The sequence below is a fragment of the Sitophilus oryzae genome, unplaced genomic scaffold (assembly GCF_002938485.1).
Source record: "Sitophilus oryzae breed Bouriz unplaced genomic scaffold, Soryzae_2.0 scaffold_808_pilon_pilon, whole genome shotgun sequence".
In the NCBI taxonomy this organism is placed as follows: Eukaryota; Metazoa; Arthropoda; class Insecta; order Coleoptera; family Curculionidae; genus Sitophilus; species Sitophilus oryzae.
Genome location: NW_022147426.1, coordinates 2597586 through 2624777, shown reverse-complemented (window position 1 = coordinate 2624777; position 27192 = coordinate 2597586). Strand labels below are relative to the sequence as shown.

The following is a 27192-nucleotide window of genomic DNA, read 5'->3' as shown; positions in this document are numbered from 1 at the left end:
CAAATTTTGATTGTTGTTTATTATTCCACGCTATAGTTTATCCAACTAGTGACACAAAATACAATGTACCTGTGAATAAAAACGACAGAGGCAACTGTCACTGTCACGGATCCTCTCGATGGACAGACTATAGCTTCTATAGTTAGTAATGGTAAAAAAATTATAACATACCGGGTGCCTCTCAAAATCCGGGTGCCTCTCAAAAGTGGCTCAACCCTATAATCTACAACTTTTTTATTTTTTTTCAGATAAAAAAAACAGATTTGGTATGTTAGTATTTGACATAAATTAGGATTTATTGACGTATTCAATTGTTTTCGGCCACTTCCTGTTTCACCGGAAATGACTACAAATTTTGATTTTTAAATGACACTTGCGGTATTTTTTTACTTTATTCGATAGAAAATGACACTCCGAATAGAATGACATATCATATGTCAACTTTTGACATTTTTGCATATGTTTTTTTTTGAAATTGTAACATGCGGTTCATAACAACAATTTGACTCTAAATTTTTTATCTTTTTATCATATGCTAATGATATTGTTCAATTTGAAGAAATTCAGATATGTCTAAAATAAGGATTTCGGTATCTTTTAACCGACCAGGACAAGACACTCGAAAAACATTAATTTTAAATATTAATTTTTAAGCATTAATTAATTTTTAAGCGAAAAGGTCAAAAGTTGACATATGGTATGTCACTCTGTTCAGATGAGTGTCATTTTCTATCAAATACAGAAAAAAAAATAAAAAAGTTATAGTTAAATCCCATTTAAAAAAACGTAACTTTGAGTCATATTTCGAAAATGACAGCTCAGGGGGAAAACTTGTTACGCCAATGGATTTTGCATGAAGAACTTTGAGTTTTTTTGGTGAGTTTTCATACCTCTTTGATAAGTTATAGAAGACAGCCAAAATACAAAGGAGGTCAAAAAATGCAACATTTTAAAATTTGCCCTGTATTTTAGAAACTAAGAAGGATAGGACAAATTTGTGTGTAGCATCTTTAGTTTTATAAAAAAGTAGGAAACTATAATGTAAAAATTGCACTTTGTATCTCTACTCATAAAAGAGAAACCCTGTAAAACACACGAAACTGGTACACCCTGTATACAGTAGGTCGCAAAGCCTACAAATAACATTTCTTCAGCGCGTAGGAGAATAAGAAATAGAAAATAGAACGAAGCCCTAAAAGTGTCACGTAAGACGAACTGAAAAGGACGTAAATCTAGATGGCTTCATTGAACTTAACATTAGAGCAAAAATAAAAGATTTAGTTTTATTGCGATTTCTGTTTATTTAAACATGACATTTGGGGCAGGGAAAAATTCAATTCTGTGTGTTTAATCGATGTAATAATTGATGAAAGCAATAAAACACTCGTTAAACTTATATAAATATTATTATTATTGAATAAACAAAAAAAAATCCAATTAAAACAATTATTAATTAATATGCTCTATTTACAGTATAGTTATATCCTGATTATGATAAGGGAATCGTCTGTGTCGATTATATATTGAAAAATGATTTAATGGTATTGATATTAAACAATTTTAAATACTTTTGAATATGTAACGAAAAATATACCTTATTGAAAAAGCGAAAATATTATACTGTATGTTCGAAAAAAACGGCGCCGAAGACGACTGGGGAATAACAATCAATAATAATTCAAAGTAATAATTTTGGCAATTTCTAGACGTACATTTAGGTACTAAAAATTGACATAAAACTTATCAAAAATTAACACTAATTTTTAAATTTTTTCATGATCTTAAATTACACCATTTAAAAATCATTTTTACTCAATATAAATTACAACCGAAAATTATCTATTTCAGCCAATAGAATCACTGAAAATCGATTCAAGGTCGTTACGCCGATAGGCCGTTTCTAGGATAGTGTGGATCTGTGGTGTGGATGCACCCTAAGTTGGCCTAGATCTACGGATTTCTACGGATATTTCAGAGAATAAACACGGAATTTTAGTTCCGAGGAGGTGGCAGCCCTGTGTGACATTTAAGTTTATCTGTGGTTAGGATCAACTTCAAGTGTCGGTGATTTAGAGAGAACGGGTTGTATTTTTAAAAATAAAAACATATTTACCATGGCACCGTTCAAAATCGTTATGGTCCGTCATGGAGAATCCGAGTGGAACGAAAAGAATCTCTTTTGCGGCTGGTTTGACGCCAATTTAAGTGAAAAAGGTACGTTACTATCTGCGACCTTAGTTTGACCTCTGCAAAATATTCGAAGGTTTAATAACGAAAATTCTATTAATTTATAGGAAAAAAAGAAGCTGAAAGTGCGGGAAAGGCCTTAAAAGACAGCGGATATAAGTTCGATGTCGCTTACACCTCCGTTTTGACCCGAGCACAAAATACTCTTCAAGCAGTATTGAACGAAATCGGTCAAACTGATCTTCCTGTTGTCAAAACTTGGCGTTTAAATGAACGTCACTACGGAGGCTTGACGGGGTTGAATAAGGCCGAGACTGCCGCAAAATACGGAGAAGAGCAGGTTGCTATTTGGCGTAGAAGCTTCGATATTCCTCCACCACCAATGGAACCTGATCATCCTTACTACGATATTATCGTTAAAGATCCCAGGTACGCTGAGGGACCACCACAGGATCAGTTCCCCAAATTTGAAAGTCTCAAGTTAACTATTGAGCGTACTTTACCATTCTGGAACGAAACTATTGTACCTCAAATAAAAAGTGGGAAGAGTATTCTTATTGCCGCTCATGGAAACAGTTTACGAGGAATTGTAAAACATTTAGATCGTAAGTTCTGTGTTTATGTATATGTTTGTTTAAATACATTATCTGTAGGTCTTATAAAAAAGAACTTAGAAATGTTGTTTAAGTGTATACCTAAAGTATGCACTAGGACTTATTTCAGGAAAATAACTTCTACAGGGTGGCTCAAAAAAGTGTAAGTGGATCATGATGATTTTTTTTAATGGAACACCCAGTATATTATTGCCTTTTTGGTTTCCTTTCTGATCACTTTACATAATTCTAAGATATTATTAAATGTGTTTTGATTTGATAGTTCAAAGATATAAATAAATAGTCTTTTAAAAAAAAAATTATTAAAAATACAAGAAATGTCCTGAAGTCAAATCTATACTAGGTATTTACTATAATTGGTCTGTATTTACTTTACTATAAATATTTTAATTTTTATTAGACTTTTTTGAGTTAAAATATTGAAAAATACATCTTAGTACATATTTTAGGTTAACACTTAAACAAAATTCCTAAGTTTTTTTTATTACAGAAGCTACAGATGCCTGTTTCAGAACCCTGCATATTTCAGAATACATACATTTAATATAAATTTTTTAGAGTTATCTGATGAGCAGATCATGAAACTGAATCTACCCACTGGCATTCCATTTGTATACACTTTGGATGAGAATCTGCATCCAATTAAGAGTTTGGAATTTTTGGGAGACCCGGAGACGGTGAAGAAGGCTGTGGAAGCTGTGGCTGCCCAGGGAAAAGCCAAATAATTTTGTATAAACTAATTTTTATTACAGCTGTTACGATGAAATCTTAGCAATGTTGTGAATATTGATAAGTGACTAAATGTTATGTATGTTTACTTTTATTTAAAATATTTATTGTCATTATTCTGAATTGAGAAAAACACTTATATGTACAGTAACTGAAAATATACACCTAAGGATTTAATGTAGTTTTTATTTTTTTTGTGACTTTTAAATGGAACATCCTGTCTGCACATTATTTTTTCTATTTTATTTGCCTTGTTCCTATTCTATACTTATTAACACAATTAAGGTAAAAAAATGCGTTATTAAACTTTTTAATATACAGGGTGTCCCAGAAATAAGTACAAATATGTCTTTGGACTGGATTTTTTCTGGGTTTTCTTTCTTGTAAATTTAATCTACTACCTATACCGGGTGCGTCTCAAAAGTGGCTCACCCCTATAACTTTTTTATTTTTACAGTTAAAAAAACGATATTTGGTATGTTAGTATATGACATAAATTAGGATTGATTGATGTATTCAATTGTTTTCTCTCACTTCCTGTTTCACCGTAAATGACTACAACTTTTGATTTTTAAATGGCACCCTCGGTATTTTTTTACTTTATTCGATAGAAAATAATACTCTGAATAGAATGACATAACATATGTCAATTTTTGACATTTTCGCATATGGTTTATTTGATATTATAACTTGTGGTTTATAACGAAAATTTGACTCGAAATACCAAGTGTGTGGTACCAAATTATTCGTAAAAAAATGCTTTTCCAAATATGCTAATGAGCCACTCTCGTTCCATTTGAAAAAATTGAAATATGATTAAAAATACGATTTGACCATTTTCTAACTGGCCAGGACAAGATAGAGGTGTGTAGTTCGTGAACGAACTAGTTCCAATGAACTATTCCGACCCCGGAATGAAAGGAACTAGTTCCTGGTTTCTCAAAGAACTAGTTCCTGGTTTCTCAAAGAACTAGTTCCTCAGGACCTATTCCGGGATCGAGACTGTGACCGATATAGAATAATATGCGACGGCGACGGATCGGCTAGCGCGCGTAGCCCAATGGTAGGCAGGAGTGGGGAGTGCCAGCCGTATGCCGTATGTTATCGGATCCGGACCTAAAGGAACTAGAGGAACTAAATAAAAGACTAGTTTACGTATGGATCAGCCAGCGCGATTGATGCTAGGCAGGCGTGGGGAGTCCAGCCGTATGTTATTGGATCCGGACATAGAGGAACTATTAAAAGACTAGTTCACGGGAATCATATTCAGTCGGCAGATCCGAGATATGATACAAGGCGTGCGACGATGGATTCGTCCTTGTCTATTGCCACAGCCGGTGCGGCGTAATTACCACAGATAATTGTCGTGGATACTGTTTTTTTAAATATTTTATGGGAATGTTTCAATTTAGGTCCCTAAAATTAAGAAATATCTTATAAAACGAAGTAGATATTCTGAATTTTTAGACAAAAACAAAAAGCTTGAATTGAGGAAAAATGCAATTTTTCGTAAATTTTTTGTAATATTTGCTCCAATTGATTTATGATATAGTTTTTTAAATTCTGATTTGAGTTTTTTTTATTTTTTTATCTGCAATAAAACTTACTTATATGTTTTTAACATACACAATTACATCTCGTTATATCTCCGTACACTAAAAAAATTATACAGATCATACTGTGAATAGTTCTGACTGACAATGAAACGCATTAGCAAGCAAGGGGGATGTCAATGTTAGTCGGGAACTATTGTGAACTAAAGACCTAGTTCAAGGAACTATTACTCTGGAGGAACTAGAACTAAGGAACTAGTTCCTCCCAAGGAACTAGAATTTCCACCTCTAGGACAAGACACTAAAAGCATTAGACAATCAAATCTATTTTTCCAAGGTTCCTTGATTAAGAATTAGTATTTTTAACATAACCATGGCACTCTAGATTGAATTTTAAAATTTAATTTTGTTTAAAGCGAGAATGTCAAAAGTCATTTTCTATCGAATAAAATAAAAAAATACCGAGGGTGCCATTTAAAAATCAAAAGTTGTAGTCATTTCCGGTGAAGCAGGAAGTGACCAAAAACAATTGAATACCGTCAATCAATCCTAATTTATGTCATATATCCTAACATACCAAATCTCGTTTTTTTATCTGAAGAAATAAAAAAGTTATAGGGGTGAGCCACTTTCGAGACGCACCCGGTATTGCCATATTATCAAGAAATAATGTTTTTTTAACTAAAAAAATTCTAAATTTTGTTTTCAAAAATGCCAAATTTTCAAAAAAAAATTTCGCGAAAAACCACATAAGCTTTTTTCTGGGGTCAAAATGTACTACTAGTTAAAGTATCTGTCCTTATTTCTGGGACACCCTGTATATATTATGTTATTTATAATTACAATACATTAATTACAATATTAATTTTACAAAAAAAATGTTTGCGTAAAAACCTCATTAGCTTTTTTCTGGGTTCAAAATGTACTACTATCAAAGAAGAACTATTAAAGAACATTTAGCTCAGATAAGATATGGTAGACCGGATAAATCTTGTGTTGCCGAACATATTGTTGATAAAGAACATTGTATAGATCTTAATAATTTAAAATTAATTAAACAAGTCTCAGATTACAGGCAATTAGATGCATATGAAAGCATCAGAATTAATAAATGTAAAGATAGTATGAACAGAGGCAACGGTCCAATTCTTTCAAGTTCTTTGTTCCTACTACTCTAGTGGCGGAAATTTAACTGTTACGCTCAATGGGCTCTGACTCGGTTGGCTAGATTTTTCCACGCTCACTCGGTGCCCACTGAGCGAGTATATAAACGCTCAACTTGTAGATTGTACTTTAGTTTATAATCATCTGCTGATGATGCTAACATGGCTAGCGAAACGCGCGTCCTAAACGTGCTGTGTAACACCAAAGGTTCCAACCCTCAACTGTAATGTACTACTAGTTAAAATATCTGTACTTATTTCTGGGACACCCTGTATATATGATGTTATTTATAATTACAATAATTATAAAATAGGGTTCAAGTTGTTTCCGTCTAAACAAAATAAAATTTTCACATAAATTATAGTTTTTGTATAGGAAAATATGGGGTCTTTTCATCCAAATATTGACGTTACTTAATAAATTTTTGGAAAAAATCGAAATAAAAATGAAACTTCTTCACCCTGTAGATATCTCCAAATCTAAGCATTTTAGGACATACATTTATACGACCTTTTTTACTTATTTTTATCTGCAGAAAGTGCTGCGAAATTAAATTAGGAAGAGTTAATATTTTTAATTTTTTTTTAAAAAGCCCTGGCAATGAGTTATGCTGTTTAGTCCCAGTGAATATCGAACAGCTCTCTTCTGGAGCTTGAAAAATAATTGTTAAAATACGCAAAAATAGGACACCCTCTGTACTATGCGTTGGAAGTTAAAATATTTCGATTTTTATTCACTTTGAACTGGCCAATGAGCGCCCGCATCTTTATCAAAAGCTATTAGCATGCATCGCAACTTTCAGCGTCCAATAAAGTTACAGTTATCCATTAGAAATGGAAAAGCAGCGTCGCGATTCATTTCCAAACATTCTCCATTCTCTCCACAATTGTTTTCGATAGGTTTTAGCGCGGTTACCATTAAAAGTAAACTGAAACAGTCGGAATTTCTAAAAGAAAAAGTATAATTATAAAGTCAAATTAATAATATTAAACAAATGCTTGAGCTCCGTGTTTATAAATTTGTTTGTTTTGTTTATATCGTTTTTAGTTATTGTTCGGGTAAAGAATATGTGGTGAGAATTGATGGTGGGCCACTTGTTGCCGAACTTTTGGCCGTAGAAACGGGGCACGTGTTTAAAGGACCGGTAAGTTTTTTATAGTTATTTTTTATACAATAAAATGGTATTTTATTGTCCACCGAAAAGATTAATTCATGAGCGATGAAATCGCGAGTGAATTTAATTCGGGAGACGATAATGCAATTTTATGAGGCGACAAACGCCATATCCAAATTACTTGCATTTAAATCCCGAATAACTTATGAAAAGGAATACAAAATTTTTCAAAAATGGAAGCAATTAAAAGACGTGCGAGAAGAAATAAAGTTTTTAACCTATCCTCGCTGTTAAAGTATCATTTAATTTACCCTTGCGGTAAAAGTACTATTTTATTTACTACTTTTGATAGATATAAGGTAATTTTAACAGTTGCTATGGAAAAAAAAATAATCTTCGCGTAAAAGAGTCAGCGAAACGGTTAGAAACTTTTGAAACACTTTAAATAATCAAAAAACAAATATTTTTTTTTTTAATTCTGCATCTAAAAAAAAGTTTTAAAATAACGTAGAATCATTAGCGTAACTAGCAATTCATCCTGGGGGGTGGGCCTATTTGTTTTTTAAATTACGAATCATAGTATTAAAAAATAAAAACATTTTTTGAATAAAACGTTTACATGAATTTCTCTATCAATAAATTTGATAGACTTGGTTATCAACTCGCGTTCTCGTGGATTACTTAAATACCTAAAAATTTTGTAAAAAAAATAAAAACTAACACACATTTGTTGAAAATAATAAAATAATATTAACTAAACAAAACTAGAAAAAGTCATTTTTACTACATCGCAAGCAAATAAAAATTAATATGTAATTCAGTAAAAACGCGAGATTTCTCTGGGGGGTGCTCAGCAGTACCTGGGTTGCCAAAAGACCAAAAGTGATATAATATACAAGGTGATTCTTTTAAAAATTAACCCTCACGCATAAAAAAAATATTTTAAGAAGAAAATTTTATATCAACACAATAAAACAATGGTATGATATTTGGAGTAGGAGAATAACAAAATTATGCACAATTCGTGATACCAGAGGCATTTGAAACTAATATTTTGAAATTTTATACCGCTTTGAACCGGTTTTCCTGAACCTCTTGAAGCCAATAATACGGATATCTCGGTTTTGTAAGAGAAAATACCGGTTTATACCGAAATATTTCAGAAATTCCGGTATCCGGTATACCGAATAAGTCTAGTTCAAAAATAGCACGTTTTTTTTAAGTTTCATTATTTTTCATATTAGATATGATATTTTAGATAGAGAGATAGAGATAGATAGAGATTTTAGAAGATAGAGATATCAAATGAAAAATAAAGTTTAAATCAAGAGTTATAAATACAGTGCGAAATACTGTATGATCTAAAAAAAAACGACGCCAAAGACGGCTGGGAAATGACAAACGATAATAATTTTGGCATAAAACTTTTCAAATAATAGACATAAAACTTGTAAAAAATTTACACGAATTATAGAAACAATAAAAAATGATAGAACGTTTCAGACACAAATCTATTCCCAAAAAATATTTTTTTCTCCAATTTTAATCTACACCATTTAAAAATCATTTTTACTCAATATAAAAATAAATTACAACCTTCTTTAGGACAACTAATGGCAGTAAGCGCTATTAAAAAATAAAGAAGAGAGTACGGACCAAGTAAATGACATCTAGGGCTTGACTTCGCCAAAATTATCATCGATCTTTATTCCCCAGCCGTCTTTGACGCCGTTTTTTTTTCGATTCTATGGCATAGTTATTTAATATAATTTTACATCACACCACAGATAACATCGTATCATATTCCAAGTTAATAGAATCAGATTTTGAAAGCAGTACCTAATCTTATAAATTGGTGTACACAGTAATTCGCTATATAATCTTCAAGATAAACACTAGTGACAGACAACATCAGGGTCATCTTATAGTGGATCCGTTTTTTCTATTAAGAAATTAAATCCTGCAGTATCCATTTCAATAACACTCTTCGAATATATAGGGTGATATCTTTGAATAAGAAGACTAAGGAAGGAGCCTATCAAAAATCTTAGGTACACCGCGATGGGCCTCAAATATGGCCGACTTAAATTCCGGTTTATCAGTGTCGTTCTAATTTTATTTAAAAAATGTAAAACTATGATGTAGGGTAGACGTGGGGTAGACTCAATAATTTGTTGTTTTATTTTACGTTGTGAATAAATGTTGGTAGTTATTAAAATTGTTATAAAAATATATAATTCTAATAAAAATAGATAAGTTATAATAAGTATTTATTAACACAAACATCCGATACGCTACTGAAGCAGGTAAGTCAAATTAACGTATCTAAATTCTTTGACATCTAATCTTTGACAAGTAATAAATAAAAGCTAAAATGCAAGAAAAAATATATAATTTAGTTAATTTAAGTGAATTTCATAAATGATCGGTTTACTACACGTATGTATATTATATAGTCACTTATTAGCGAAAAGTTGTTCCATTATTTTACTCAATTTTTGCCGAGATCTACCGCACGCTACACAACCAACTATTTTAGAGTCTTTTTCGATAAATCGCGATAGTGTCACTGTCAATTTAAGTTCTGCCACAATTTCCATCTAGATTTACTACCTTTATACAACTATCAGTAGTAGAATACATAATAAATAACATAAAATCAGCTCCGTAAAGACTGACAAATCCACAAAATTTCAAATCAAATTCAAATGTGTCAAATGAATCGTCAAACAGAACTGTCAAGGATCCCCACCCTAGAGAGCTTTTATGGTGCCTTTTCCGCCCACCATGCATGAATACATGGATAGCATTATGCTCCTTCCTTAGTCTTCTTATTCAAAGGGTGATATTAATGACGTAACTATGATACTATTCTATGTGGACAAACTGGGACACAAATTTAACTTCTAAAATGTGTTGTGACATTTTATTATTCATTTAATTATAGCTGTTCGATAAACTAACTAACAAGATTAATGAAAGGAAATTGTATTGTTTGTTATTTTAAAAACAAAATTCTGTTGTCTAAACAATTTCTTAACGAACACCCTAAAGGCTTGTTTAATTTCAACTTGGATAAAGATAAAAATACCTTAATTCATTTTGAGACACTTATTTTCTTTCCTGAAATAGATTTATATTATACAAAAATATTTTGTAGATATTGTTAATTACATTTTGAGGCTTTGCGTTTGAAAAAACTATCATTATAGTGAAATAAATTAGTGGTTTCAATTAAATTTTATACTTTTTAGTTTACGATCATTCACAATCTCTAAAAAACACAATTTAAATTAATAGATTATCCTAGCAACAGCTTGCGGTAGTCAGGTGTAGCCATAAAATAATTAACTAGAAAGAAGTGTCAACTCTGTGTTAAATCGTGGAAACACGATACGCCACCGAAAGCCTTCGTTGTCGTCTGGAGAACTAATTTTCCAATTGACAGGTTGACATGATAAGGACATGATGGCTTAATTCTCATTTCCGTTTCCGGTTATTCAATGGCGGGTCCTCTTTCAGTTCAAATGTATTTTGTATTTTTTCTTTTCATAAATAAAACCAAAAAATTATTTATTCACATATATTTATTTGAAATATGGAACAACGTGACTAAATAAATATAAAAATATAGAGGATTGTATTGTTTCAATACCAATTAGTTAATTATATGTACTTTTAACGTAAATTAGTTAAGGTATAAGCATGACTTACAGTAATTTGTAAATAAACACAAGCATTCGCAAACTTCAAGGACAGAAAACGGACACAGGAATATGAAAACGGGAGCCTTATACAAAAACCTGAAAACAGAAAAACAATTTTTTTATACTAAAATTAACAATGTAAAAATATCAATAGGTATAAAATATAAATAATACTGTTTAAAAAAAGCGTCCATTATTCCCAAAGAGGCCTAGCTTATAAATCAAAAGAAGCAAAAAGAGATTTTTAGTCGGATAACATAATCAGATTATCAGTCCGATTTATTGCATTATTGACAATAAATCGCACATACTGGAGATAACTAATGTTGGCTATAGTTAAAAATGATCTTACCTTGCTGTAAATTGTTTCCATTTTCAAAAAAATCGCCGATCAAAGAGATTATAACACCATTTTCTTGCATCTAAAAAATGTAAAAACAGTGTTTATTTACTACCTATTTTTCATATACATGGGACATACCTACTACTGCATAAACGTCATTTTCTCCAGGATTCTTTATGTAATATATATTTTATATACTTTATTACCTTTATATTTATAAATTTCAGCCGAAATATTAAATTGAACTTCCAAAACGAAATTAAACGGAATGAATTAAAATGGCGTCGAATATTTTCGAATTTGTTCTAGAACAAATCTGAAGTTGTCTCTGAAACTGAAATCTGTCAATTCTAAACTGTGAAGTTAGACAATAGTTAGACAAAAACAATGCTGTCATTGTCTAGGCGGCCATACTTGTCGTGAGGAGAATGACAGAAATGACACTAATGACTGTTTCCAATTTTCCTATTTCACTGTCACCCCCCTGGGTGTACCTATGGGTGTACCTATCTATAGAGAAAGTATGGAGAGAAAGCCAAATATTTAGCTTATAAAACAATAAAATTTTGATTTCTAACCTAACATCCCTAACATTTTCTCTTGACAGATGATAATCAAAGGCCAAAATGACATTCCTGGCAAATTCTGAAGTATGATTAGTGGAAAAGTTACAAATTTGTTTGTGTTCCTACCACTAATTTTAATTCCTACCACTAATTTTAACGTTCTGAATGCTTACATTGAAATTAAAAGAACAAACTTCTACACTAATTGAAACCACTAATTGCGAGGTTCCGAATGAAGCTTAAAGGTATACTAAATGTCAAATTAATTTCGCGGCGTTAAAAGTTTAACTTTGACCGCCAAGAAAGTTCTGATTGAAATTCTATACAGTATGACAGCAAAAAAAAATTTACGTGACTGGCATGTGTGAATAAACCTTAAAGCACAGAAAAAATGCTTCTGAAATACTGCGACATTGTGTGAACATAAACGTCATCAGCCTATTTGATAGGCAATAAATAATAAACATTATTGAATTTTATTATACCATAAGTATAGGTGGATATCCTGGAAGGTGAATATTATTTGTGTAAGTACTATATTTATTATAAATCAATAATAATATTAATATGACACGTTTATTATCTAACTTACGTAATAATCTATATAAAGACATCCACAGAGTTTTGTGCGTTTCAAAAATATTTTCCGCCTTTCTGAACTTCCTGAACCGATTAAAAGCTGATTCTCACTATACTGTGTACGTACTACTATTACGTAAAATATTTTTTTACGTAATTGTTGTAATTGAATTTTGAATTTCTTCATGAAATTCTAAACACAATTTTATGGCAAATATGACCTACAAAGATAATTAAATACTAATACCATTAATGCATTCTTCTTCTTGTGCCTTGTGCTTAGCCGCACGTTGGCGATTGTCTGTACTCTTCATACAATGTATAGAGTGCCGTTTTCGGCTGTTCGAAATATGGTGGCTGCGTCGCTGATGTTACACCAATCCCGTAATGTAATATTTGTCTCTTCTAAGGATGGCCGAGGTATGAAACTTTTCTTTCTTTAACTATATTAAGCATTTCTCGTTCATAGCCTGCAGTTCTTAAAACTTCTTCGTTGGTGGCATGTGCCGTCCATGGCACACGTAAGAGTCTACGGAGAGTCCACATTTCGAAAGCCTCGATGCGGTTCAGGGTTCTAGCCTTGAGAGACGACGTTTCTGCGCCATATAGTAAGATGGGCCAGATGTAGCATTTTACTACCCGTAGTCTAAGTGCTAGCGGGAGACTGCGTGCTAATAGGAAGTTTTTAAGATTAAAAAATGTTGATTTTGCATAATTCGTTCTAAGTTTAACTTCCTCATCGCAGTCCCATCGTACATTGATCATGGCACCTAGATATTTAAATCGTGGTACTCGCTCTATAATATTTCCATCCACCGTCAATACGGTTGTTGATTTATAGGCTGGCGTCCTATTACCATAAATTTGGTCTTGGTAGCGTTGATTTTAAGACCGAAACGATTCAATGCATTATTTTTCATAAATTTATCCTTCTTGCTTTTTGCACTGAATGTACTAGCCCACGAAGGTATAGAAGGTAATGAAAAAGCATACGATCTAGCTAGAAAAGGAGCGGACACTCCACTAACTGGACCAGAACAGTTCTATTTTCCAAGTGGAATAAGAACCTAAAAAACTCCATCCGTAACCTGGAATGGGAATCCCCCAAAGGTCTAAGGTTAAAAACATAGTGACGGGACGAGGAGAGCGGCGAGCAAGCAGCGCGATATCGCGTCGATCGAGCCTCGAGGTGCTAAAACATAGTAGAGCGGCAAGGAAGAGCGAGGTACCTGTACAAATTTGTTATTTTCATTTGCTTATTGATAATTTAAAATGTTAACAGTGGCTAAAATTCTGAGCAGTAGCGTCGCAAACATTTGGTTACATGAAACTTTAAAAATCCGGAGAAAGTGTAACAAGTTTTATAACCTTTACGAAAATTTGTTGCCACTTCATATCATAACTTATCTAAAATGTACCGGTTATAGTGATTACTATCTTTCTGATCCCATAAAATCTCTCTTACAAATACTAAATCTATTAATTTTTGGGAATCTATCATTTCCTACATCGCGACAGAGCGACGATCTTGCCGCTCGATCTAACTGCTCGAACAGTAGAGATGGGCAAAAGTAACCGGTTTTTTGAATAACCGGTATTTTCCTCTAAAATAACCGGTTATTTAAAGGTAGTTTTTTTTCACCAGTTAACCTAATAACCTTGCATTACGTTCAATAACCTATAGCCGGTTATTTTTTAAAAAATCGTACTTGTTTAAAACAAGTAACAATTAAATATTAGTTGTTTGAATCGTAAATTTCGAAGAAGCGAACGGCACGGATCTTCCAGATATTACGACGATAACGGGAGATCCCGCTCCCGCTCCCAAAACGAAAATATATGACATCAAAATATCAAACATATCAAACATCAAATGTCAAAATTAAATCAGGCATCAGGCAAACCCTGATGATAATAATCAAAACAACGGCCGAATGGCCCTGACAGGTCAGGCCGTAAAACAAAGTACTAATGGCATAGACTACTACTAGCCACCAGCTAGCCAAGTGATACGAACCTAACTTCAAATAGATTCTCTAAATTCTATATTTAAATTTTAACCGACTTTAACGGATTTTCAACGGTTCGTCAAAAGTTTTCCATGGCGCCTAGTTTCACCCACGTTTCACCGTAAATATATTTTTATTTGTAGTTTGAAGTCTCTCTTGAAGCTTAGACTAAAGAATACAAAATTGAAGTTCAAGTAATGAATGAAGATAATCTTTCATTATCTATTCATTCAGTCTCCTTATTTTTCTTTGGTATTTGATTAAAATAACTTGGTTGTAGATTGTAGAACTTGTGAGTTGTGTGGTTTATTTGAACGTTAAGTAATTACTAGTATTAATATCATATCCATATCAAAAAGTGAGGTTAGCATTTTTATTTAAATTCATTTTGTACATATACATACTTACATTGCTACAATCTCTATTTAACCATGCGATTTAACTAAGTTTATTATCTAAATTTGAAGTAGACCTATGGAGTGTAGAGGTAAGTAAACCTATAGGAAAACTAAATATTTAGTTTTGCTAGGTTAGGTTATTTGAATAACCGGTTAATTTGTGTCGGTTAATTTTGTCAAGTTATTATTTTCTAAAGATAATTCCGGTTAACCTATAACCGGTTTTTTACCAATAACCGCCCATCTCTATCGAACAGATCGCTTTACTATATTCGCACGTACTTGTCTTCACAGGTTTGTTTTGAACGCGACGTCGCGCTGCTTGCTCACCGCTATCCTCGTCGCTCCACTATGTTCTTAGCCTAAGACACTCGAAGAAATTTCTCAGAACTTACGACCGAGAAAAATCAAAGGTTCAAAGAATTTCCTTGATTTAAGTAAGAACAATCTCCGGATTGTCACGGGGTTTTGACAAGGCACTGGTTCCTTAATGAACAGTTCAGTAGATTGAAGCTAAGAAACAACGGCGAGTGCAGATTCTGTGGGGAAAATGGGGAAACAATAGAACACTTCATCACTGAGTGCGCCGAGACGACCACCATTCGTATTCGTGCCATGAACTTTGGTAGGACTGATATCGGAGATGCAGAACTAACCTCTGTAAAACCGTCTCAGATTCTGGCTTTTGTCAAAGAGAAGTGTCTAGGCCAATCAGATTGGTTAGTGTGGTTATTTGGAGTGTGTTAATTCATTCGAGTTTGTCAAAAACTCTAACGTGATTGGTTGGGCTTAACAGTTGCCTGCTAGGGCTAGACACAAGTTGTCAAAGCTCTGAGACTGTATAATGAGTTATAACTTAAGAAAAGGGGACACAATAGTTCTGTAAGGTAGCGGTAATTAATTTTCCCCCTCCCACACAATCTACAATCTACTTGCTTTTTAGGAAAATTCTATACTTATTTTTTTTACAGTAATTGATTAAATACTATACAGGGCACTCATAAAGACGTTACAAATATTAAATTAGCTATAAAAAATATAAAAAAATGCAAAGCTCCAAAGCGAAGTGTTTCCCGAAAGCATCATCACCCGTTATCGACGGCAATGAAAAAAAAGGACCAATAAATAATTTATTGAATTCATTAGCGATAAGTTAGGCAAACAATGGGGGCATATGGTGTCGATCTAATTCCGACAGAACGACTTTTTTATATTAATGAACATACTACGTCTCAATAAAGCGACTGGTTCGGTACTACGAATAAATTAGCTCCCGCCTCCAAATTCCAACAGTATCACTGTGTACGTAATAAATTGACAGCTGATAAGCTTGTTGTTTAGATAAATTGTGATAGTACCGAAAAAAGAGAAGGAAATACAATTAAAGGTTGATTCTCACTATACCTTCCGTTTCCATTCCATATCCATTCCATATCCGTTCTGTACATCTTACAACGCCACAAGTGGTAATAACAAGTAAGAGCGTGATGTTAATGCACAAACTAATAATCACAGATTTTTTTTTTGTTTGTCAATCAAACTTACTTCTCTGACTGCAGTCAAGGGTAATAAAGGATCTTTATTGCCACGTTCTCGTTCAAAATAGTTTATCAGGGAAGCTACAAGTTCTTTGCTTCGACTGTTTAAATGCTTAGGCATATTTTCAACATACAATTTCAAGAAATGCAATACAAAAACTCGAAAATTTAGTTCTTAAAGAACTGTTTGTGCTTAAAAGTGAATTTTTTAAAAAAAGACCACGAAAATAGGCAAAAAACGAGAAATGTCCACAAAGATTCAACAACAACATAATATTATACAAAATAATGACTGACAATAGGATAATTATTGTCAAATAATAAAGGACAACATTGCTGAACACGGCGCAATGTGACCAACATAGCGATAATAAAATTCGGTTTAAACTAATTTTTGCAGCTTTAATCTAAATAAAATATCTGTTACAATCATTTGCTCTATAAAGTAAAATGAAAAAGAGCTGCTCGGTATCTTAAATTATACAACAAATTAGCGTGTACCAGCGACTTCGTTCGCGTCGAATTAATCATTTGTAATGGTGATGATAAAGCAAAGCAAGAATTTCCATTAACATACAAACTGGATAAAATTTTCTCACATTTATGTCAGCATGAGAAAAAACAATATGGCGATATTATTATATAACTTGGTAATATTTGAGGGGTAGTTTCATCTCGCTGGAATTTAACTTTCGAAAAATCCCTTTGCCAAAAATAAGCTTTTTGCGTCAAGCAGTTTAAGCAGAATCATGGTTAAGAAATTACCCAACTTTTTGGAACACCCTGTATGATGTTTTAAAAAATTTCAGAGTATGTAAAAAACCAAATAAATTATGCTTGTCCAATATATAAATATTGTAATATATGAGGGGCGTTTTCACCCTCTTGGAATTTGAGATTCGAGAAACCCCTCCTTATTGAACCTCTACACCCCACAGTCAATCCATTTGCCAAAGATCAGCTTTAAACGTCAAACAGTTTAAGCAGAATCGTGGTCATATTTTATGAAACACCCTGTATAAATTTATAAAAAATCCTAAAATATGTTAAATAACAAAATAAAATATACGTGTTTAAGAGTTTTTCCGAAAAACTCACCGGTTTTTAAATAAAAAATATTTTAATATTTGAGGGACAGTTTCACCCCCTTAGAATTCGAGTTTCGAAAAATCCCTTCTTATCGAACCTCTACACCCTAAAGTCAATCTGTTTTCCAAAAATCAGCTTTTTACATCAAGCGCTTTAAGCAGCATCGTGATTAATCAATGACCAGATTTTTCGAAACACCCTGTATACATTTTTAAAAAATCTTAAAATATGTAAAAAAAAACAAAATAAAATATACGTGTTTAAGCGTTTTTTCGGAAACTTGCCCGTTTTTTAAATAAAAAAATATTGTAATATTTGAGGGGTGGTTTCACCCTCTTGGAACTGGAATTTCGAAAAATCCCTTCTTATCGAACCTCTACACCCTAGAATCAACCTGTATGCCAAAATTGAGCTTCTTACGTTAAGTGGTTTGAGCAGGATCGTGATTAATCAGTATGTCAGTCACTTAAGGATTTTATATATTAGTATAGATTATTAGATGCACCATAAGTAGATCTGTAGCTAAACCATTTAATGTCCTATATTCTTCTTTTACGTCTAGTTTTTTACAATAACCTTAAACATTCTTGTTGAAAATTGAGCTAATCGACTGCAAAAATGTGCTTTATTGCGTTTCGTGACGTCAATAGATAATCTGACAGACATCTAGGGATAATCCAGTCCCTAATCAACGCGCAAAGCTTGTCTGAAATAAATTGTAATAAATATTCAACTTGTCTTACTGAAAAAAAATCCGTAAATTTACATGTCCATTAGCTTTTAAACAGACGCTCTAATCCCGTTGTTTACGCAATTCGTTAATCCTTAAGACAGAATGGAATTAAGCTATTTGATTGAATTTACTGTTTGTATATTTTCCAGTAGCAATTAGCGTTGATAGCATAAAAAATCAGGAGATACACTTTCCGTAAAAAAATTATAAAGGCGTGACAGTGTAAAGGCGCGTCCACATTGCTCGTGATCCTGCTCGCGCTCTTGCTTCTGATTGTGCTTGCCGTTCCTTGCGCATCCTGTTTGTCGTGTTTCTCAAGATCGTTCGGCTCGCAAGTAACGGCGTCCACATTGTAATGTAGTGCTTGCGTTCGTGCTGTTCGGACATGGATGATACCGAAGAGTTTTTAATAGCGGCTGCTAGTGCGATCATTGTTGCAAAACGAAGAAGACGAAGAGAAAAAAAGGCAGTGTTGTATGTCTAATAATTTCAAAAGTAGATCCCAGCACATTGAAAGTAAACATTTACGCGATTTACAAACATACAGAATGTTTTTTAATAATTTTTATCGCATTACCGCTACTAGTGATGGGCAAAACTGTTATATTTAGATAACAGTTGAAACTGTTATAGTTATTTATAAAAAACAGCTTAAAATAACAGCTTAAAAATAACAGGTTTCTTTATTTTACTGCTAAATATCTGAAAGTATGAGGCGGTCACCGCCAGGCGTATTAACTAGTGATGGGGTATTAACGCAGTTGCAAGTTGCAACAATGACGTGCTCGGTGGTAATATTTCCAGGGTGTCAAAACATTTCTAAATATCGATTGTTATCTAAAATACCTCTCTAAAAACGGTGGTTGTTTACAAATAAGCGCTGTTTACAAATTACGATATAAAAAAAGCCAAAATTCCGCCACTCGTCTATAACTATAAATTCCGATCTACCTACGCCCTGCCCCTCGATCCGCGTAGATCCTGAATTGAGTAGCAGTGTACAGAGTGCATCTTACTCGACGGGCGAGAAGCTCTTAGTTATGATTTTACCATTTGCGGTCAAAAAATAACAATATAAGAAAATGTGTAGTATATTCTTCATAAGTAAATCAACTACAGACTAGAGTTCGAATTTATTTTACACTTAAACTAGCGTGTACCCGCGACTTCGTTCGTGTCGAATTAATAATTTCTAATGGTGATGATAAAGCAAAACAAGAATTTTCATTAACATACAGACTGGATAAAATTTTCTCACATGTGCCAAAAATAAGCTTTAAACGTCGAGCAGTTTAAGCAGAATCGTGGTTAATCAATTACTCAACTATTTGGAACACCCTGTATGATTTTTGAAAAAATGTCGAAATATGTAAAAAAACAAAATAAATTATGCGTGTCCAGGCGTTTTCGGGTCGGGTAAGGCTCCGCGCGCACTGCATCGGATCGGACCGACCAGCAAAAGCGACTGCGACCATCGTACATATAGACGGCGCTGGCGTCCACTAAAACATTTCGGCCTGTAGAGGCCAGATTCCTACCTCTACCTATCTACGATAGTCGAGTCATCGCCTTCGCCGTTTCTCGCCGGCCCGATCCGATGCAGTGCGCGCGGAGCTTAACGCGGGTGTGTGGCCGAAGGAAATATATATTATATTTCAGAAATCTACCTAAGGCTTAGCCCAATCCTGTCGTGGTTAAGCCACACCCAAAATTCCAAACACACGTGCTTTGATTAAGGCTTGATTAAGGTTTGCGGAGCTTCAGCATTTGCATAAAATAGCGAGCAATTCGTTACAAAACCATATAAATTATATACCACTGTAATCACAAAACTTTAATCTATTTCCATATTGTAACGGAATTTTAAATTATATCTTTATTTTCGAGAAAATTTGGTCCAAACATAAGGAGTATTTTATTGATGTTTGACCATCAAAATCTTAAAAATAAAGAAGTTGTCTAAAAATGTGCTACAATACGGATATAATATAATCTTTTATCTTTAATTTCCTTCTTCGTTTGTGTAAAAATACTTAAGAACAAACTGAATCGACAAAAAAAAACAATAGTTAATGCTCATATATTCAGTTCCTATTAAAAACTAAAATCTTCTAACAATAAAGAAATAACACTAAATCCTATATTTTGTGATGTTTTAACGTCCATTTCATAATTGCTTTTAATTTTCTACAGTTTGAAAAACCGTAAAATAAGAGAAGGAACCCTTTATTACCTAGAAAACATCAAAAATAATACGGAATTTTTAAATTATTTTTTAAATAATCTTACCGCCAATAAAGTAGTTAATGTTAGCGGAGAGAACTTGCCAATCGACAAATACACTGGTTTTTGCATTCTCACCATAGTTAGCAACATAGATTTTTTGAATCTCAAACTGCATCCATACCAGTCAGTTTTATAGAGGGCTAACGGAATAGACTGGCTCTAAAAGTGTCAATTTATAGTGGTATAAAAATATTCAGAAATTATTATTTCAAGGAATTTATTACGAGTAGAAAAAATATTGTGCTGGCTTGGCGTTCGTTTCTATGTAATTTGACAAATAAATAAAGCTGTCTCTTTAGTTGTCAGCATAAAATAATAAATACAAGAAGAAGTGTCAAATTATGGAAACAGCGTGGCTGCTTGGGTAACTAATTTTCAGATATGGCGGCTGGTACATTTGACATGATTTGACATGACATAGACATGACAATTTCAATTTTATGAAATTTATTTCCGTTTCCGGTTTTTAATGGCGGGCTGTTCAGGAGGTTTAAATGACGGTTAATATACTTTTTACTCTTTCTAGTAGTAAATAATACAACAAAATTACTCAAAAATATTTATTTGGAATTTAGAACAATGTAAATTTGCAAATCAACACAATTAAAGAGCTAAAAACACATGAACTACTGTATCAATATCAAAATATTTAAATAACATCAGAGATGCTGTGTTAAAGTGAATTAGTAAAGTAACAGTGCACTGACTTACAGAAACATGAAGATAAATAAATGTTTTCACAGCTTCACGGGCGTAAAACTAACTAACTGGAAGCAGGAAAAAGACAACAGGAACCCACGCAAAACCTGGAACCAAAAAAAATATGTAAAAAAACATAAATATAGGTACATAAGACTTTTGTGAATTAAATCAAACAGGACTTGAATGAAAATAAAATGAATAAAAAATATGATACATATACATCTAATACCTCATTTGTATTTTAAAAATAATCTACATACATAGCATTATTGCTATGAAAATACATAATAGGTACCTATGTGATATGTAATTACGCATTTCTGTTCATCTTGTAGATAATTAATGTAGGCTAATAATATTTCAATAATCATAATTTACCTTGTGTAACTTGCTTTCAATTAGAGATACGGAAAAATCCTTGGCAAAGAATATCCCAAGATTCTTGGATCTAAAGCTAAAAAAATATAAAAACAGTTAATATATTACCTATTTTTACATATAATATGGCCCATACCTAGTACACGCAGAAACGTCGATTTCATCATTTTCTTTATGTAATTAATATCATATATACTTTATTAAAGTGTTAACAAGGAACTTTATATCAAAAAACATCTTTGTACTTATAAATTTCAGCCGAAATATCATAAACAAACTTCCAATCAAATCTAAACGGCAAAATTTAAAATGGCGCCCGACCTTGCGAGAGGCCTCGGGAGTTGACACATGGCTGACACACAGACAAAAGAAGAGGCGCCGACGTGCATAAAAATGTTCCGTAACAGAAATTGACAGAAATCATATAGAAATATTCAGATTTTTGTCTAGGACAGTCTAGAAGGCCATGCTTTCTGCCTGGGTAGGACTGCGCCAGAACTGTTTCCAATTTTCCGGTTTACTGTCACCCCCCTGGTTGTCAGTTTCGTGTCAATATTTTTTAATTCTCTTTCGTGTCGATTGCTGATTGAATTGGAGCCAGAAATGGTTCAAAACGAAATAAGTAAACTAAAGTAAACGCCACGAATGTTTGGGAGTGATTCATCGCTTGATGAAGTTAGAATCGACAAGCGCGCTATCATTTTTACATTAAAAACGTACATTTTACCGCAGACGTAGGTTTTTAAAGGCGCGGTCTAATCATCTGCCTGCGCTCCTCCTACTTATTCTAAAATGTTAGCGTGATTGACAAAGACGATACTATATCGCGTTTCTTTGATTGATTCGTTTTTGTGCAGTCAGTCCATTGGTGTGCTTGCAGTGCGACCAATGGGGCATTCCATTTTATATTTATAACCAAATATATGTTTTGACAAGACTTTGACAGTTAAAACAACAAATTACAACAGATTATATATTGATTATTATATGACTTGAAACACCACGGCACTGGAATTAAGTTTTATGTGACCTTGAACAGATTAGTTCACATGGTAGCGACCTTTGAATAAGAAGACTAAGGAAGGAGCATATCAAAAATCTTAGGTACACCGCGATGGGCCTCAAATATGGCCGACTTAAATTCCGGTTTATCAGTGCCGTTCTAATTTTATTTAAAAAAATGTAAAACTATGATGTAGGGTAGACGTGGGGTAGACTCAATAATTTGTTATTTTATTTTACGTTGTGAATAAATGTTGGTAGTTATTAAAATTGTTACAAAAATATATAATTCTAATAAAAATAGATAAGTTATAATAAGTATTTATTAACACAAACATCCGATACGCTACTGAAGCAGGTAAGTCAAATTAAAGTATCAAAATTCTTTGACATCTAATCTTTGACAAGTAATAAATAAAAGCTAAAATGCTCTCATAAAATAAATGATCGGTTTACTACACGTATGTATATTATATAGTCACTTACTAGCGAAAAGTTGTTCCATTATTTCACTCAATTTTTGCCGAGATCTACCGCACGCTACACAACCAACTATTTTAGAGTCTTTTTCGATAAATCGCGATAATGTCACTGTTAATTTAAGTTCTGCCACAATTTCCACCTAGATTTACTATCTTTACACAACTATCAGTAGTAGAATAAATAATAAATAACATAAAATAAGCTCCGTAAAGACTGACAAATCCACAAAATTTCAAATCAAATTCAAATGTGTCAAATGAATCGTCAAACAGAACTGTCAAGGATCCCCACCCTAGAGAGCTTTTTCCGCCCACCATGCATGAATACATGGATAGCATTATGCTCCTTCCTTAGTCTTCTTATTCTGTGGTAGCGACCGATGAATCACTCCCAAACATTCGTGGCGTTTACTATACATGTACTATACCAACAGATATTCAGGCTGAGGCGACAAACGCCATATCCAAACTACTTCCATTTAATTCCAGAATAACTTATGAAAAGGAATACAAAAATTTTCAAAAATGGAAGCAATTAAAAACTACTATTAAAATTACTATTTTTGATAGGTATAAGGCAATTTTAAAAGTTGCTATGGAAAAAAAGTTTTTTAACGTGATTTTTTCAGTTGTTGTTACTTACTTTAATTGTTAGTTGATCTCCGAACCAGCAATACACAGAAAATTGACACAAAACGGCGAAAAAGTATTGCATTTGCGAAAAAAAGTTTGGCGATGTTTTGGGTTCCTAAAATATTCAAACGAATGCACGTTATATTAGTTCAATTGCCATATAACAGCACATAATTATTACTTTTACTGCTCCAAATAGACACGAAGCGAATATAAAAAGTGATGAAAGTGTTTGAACAAGAGTGACAAATGTGAAAAGGTCCTCTATGTCATTGCGAACACTAGAAAAAAATAGAAAGATGTTAGAATCATTGCCTGGAAACTTATATGGTGAAATTTTGATAAAATAATTTAGTACTCACTAAAAACACGGTATGTCGCTAGTGGTAGGAAAAATAATTTTTAGAGGTTACTAGTTTATTTGGTTGCCTGTGATATGCATATACAGGGTGTTTCCTAATTAATCTAAAAAATAAAAAATCGTTAGAAAACGGCTTAAGGCAGGCTCTTAATAAGTATATTTATTTTTTTCTCGGCAACCGTTTGATGAACAAGGAAAACTCAAAAGATCAATTTTGTTGAAAAAGGATGGCCAGTCAAGAAAAAAAATATATTTTCTTTAAAAAAGCAGTAGTGTACTATTTATGTTAAGCAAAATATCGATTTTTTTTTAATTTTTAACACCCTGTAGATCAGAAAGGAAGTACTTTAGACCCAATGGTTATATAAAAATTATTTTAAGAACAGATGAGGAATCACACCACAATTTTTTAGACTAATTAGGAAACACCCTGTATATTGTCAACTTGACAATGATTGTTGATAAATCAAAAAATATCTTTTCTGTGAAAAAAGCCCGATTTTCGCAGGAAAAATTTTGGTTTTTATTGAATTTGGGCCTGCGTCTGCAAATACCCGGTATGTTGTTTAATATTCTGTCTATCTAAATTTTAAATATCATAGTCAGAAATAGTTTTATTATTTATTAACTGTAAAAATGGTATACTTATAGGTTTTATCAAATATTGTGATTTACTTTCTACCTTGTAGTCAAAATTTATATTTAATAAACTGTAAAATATATATATTCTTATGTTTTATTAAAATTACTCTGATATACTAATATATCAGTGTAACTTTAAAACTAAATCCTTTGAAATCAAATATAAACATAAAAAATATTTACAGCAGAAAAGGCGAAGGCGCTGGGTTAAACGTAGTCTCTACTAAGAACACGGAGGGGCGCTTTGACCCAAAATTTTACTATGAAGTTTCATATCTATCTTAATAGAAGATTATTTTCTTTTATCTATGATTATACTCACTCTAACAATGACATGACGTGCTTAGTGCAATGTGTCAATTCTCTATACATTTCTTCTTCTAACGGTGGATAATCCAGGTCATTTAGAACAGTGAACTTTTCACCAAGACCTAGGTTTTTCAAGCATCGTTTTCTCATTGTGACCAAAGCGTCCAACAAAATATTAAGCTGGGCTCTCCAAAGGTGTAGAATGGCCACGAAGATAGCATCTAAAGCTACAACAAAAGCAAATAAGATACCAAACCAAACCAAATCAAACCAAAAAGTTAAATACAATAAAAGTTATAGGTTTTATAAATATCTATTAGGGGGTAATAAATTTAAATATACAGGGTAGATCATAAAGTCGTGGCACATCAAAGTTTCATTTTTTTTTAAATGGAATCCCCTGTATATTATTGCATAATTTGGTTCTCCCTTCAATTCTAAGCAAAAATCGAAATACACACAATGTACCTTATACCAACCGTTTCCGAGTTATTGACTTTTGAAAATATCACTTAAACAATTTGATTTAATTAATTTCGATGTATTTTTTTTATTTAATGATGCCATTCTGCCGAAACTGTGATACCTAATAATATTTGACATTATTAGTTCTCAAGTTAGCATTTATAGATGTATAAAATGAGATTATCTCTAGTAGTGTTTTTCGAATTAATTGCGGATAATTTAAAACGTTAAAACAATAATAGATTATGTAATATCAAATTTACATTAATAACTTCAATATTGGCGGCATCTAAATCGTTCCCACAGCAATAATTAAAGTGGACAAATGAAGACTACACGGGAAAAACCAGATATGTCACATTTTCATAGAAATTAAGATAGCGACGTTGAGCGATACAACTTTATGGACAAATGTTAACGTCATTCGAGAAAAAAGAAAGCAATAATACGCTTAGTCCCAGAGATATTACAGCTTGGTCATTTTGCCGTACAAAGGAAAAACCAGATTAGTCCACGCGTAAATGGCAAAAATCAGAGATGTACTGACGCATGGGCGGCAAGCATGCATATTGCAGTTAGTATTATATGTTATAAATTTATGATTGTAATAAAAACGTACTTAACTATTAATTTTCTCCCTACAACAAAAAAATAATAGTTTAGATTTAGGTTTTATACAACCTTTAATTGGACATCTCTGGTTTTCCCCTGTTTTGTTTTGCATTTTGACATTTTTATTCAGAATTGGTAGTAATATATATTTTTCTAATTATTCAACCGAAAATAACATATTTCTTTAAAAATACTAAATTGCAATTTTCTCGGCTCCAATTAAAATGGACAAAACTGGGTTTTCCCGTGTAGTCTTCAAATGATGTTGTTTTGGAATTTATGGATTTATACGAAAATGAGCCCTTCATATGGATGGCCAAAATAAAGAATATAGAAATCGTATTGCAGTGTACAGTAAAAGAACTTAAAAAGAAAAAAGAATCACTAGCAACGACAATTTCGGGACGACCGGTATCCATCGATGCGACTATAGTGTTTACTTGCCAAGGATTTAAACAATGTTTGTATTGTTACGTTTTTCGTCGGTTCCGTGTGGATAGAAAGTCACAATTTATTTAAACACTATTTATTTAACACTAATGAACAAAAATAATAACGATAAAAGACTTGTAGAACTATTTACAAACGATTTATAACTAAGAATTTATTTTGAATTTTAGCGCGTCAACTGTATATTTATAACTGCCCCCTGTAGGCCACAGCCGCCGGCTTTTATACCGACAGGTAAAGAATTCTAGAATAATCCGTAGATCGTTAGGTGCATAGAGAAGGTTTCGAATGTTCTCGTATGTACTAGTCCATTCCAGTGGGACTCGATTCTTCTTGAACGAATGAATCATTACGGTGTCTATGCGATGTTAAGGTCATCCGAGGGCGGGCCATATTGTTAGGTTAGGTCGAGTCCACACCGGTCCGCAACACTGCCCCCTTCTTAGGTACATGCTCGTCCCGAGATGTACACGGTGAATGAAGGTATTTGCAAAGCTGGCCCCTGATACATTGCGAAGTCTGGAAGAAATAGCAGTCTACAGTTTTC

The 27192-nt window shown here is 32.8% G+C and overlaps 2 protein-coding genes across 2 annotated transcripts in view; both read left to right on the top strand.

Annotated features, from left to right (window-relative positions):
• Window positions 1-1998: 1998 nt before the first annotated feature.
• On the top strand, window positions 1999-3707 carry LOC115888827 (phosphoglycerate mutase 1). The gene is made up of 3 exons (XM_030908682.1): window positions 1999-2214; window positions 2295-2792; window positions 3360-3707. Exons 1-3 carry the CDS (start codon window positions 2115-2117, stop codon window positions 3524-3526), a joined length of 765 nt encoding a protein of 254 aa, XP_030764542.1. The 5' UTR covers window positions 1999-2114; the 3' UTR covers window positions 3527-3707.
• Window positions 3708-7069: 3362 nt separating this feature from the next.
• Window positions 7070-27192, top strand: part of LOC115888807 (neuroendocrine convertase 1-like) — a 50293-nt gene continuing 30170 nt past the window's right edge. The window contains exon 1 of the mRNA XM_030908652.1: window positions 7070-7391. Coding sequence (XP_030764512.1) covers window positions 7242-7391 — 150 coding nt within the window. The 5' untranslated portion in view covers window positions 7070-7241. The remainder of the gene's footprint in view (window positions 7392-27192) is intronic.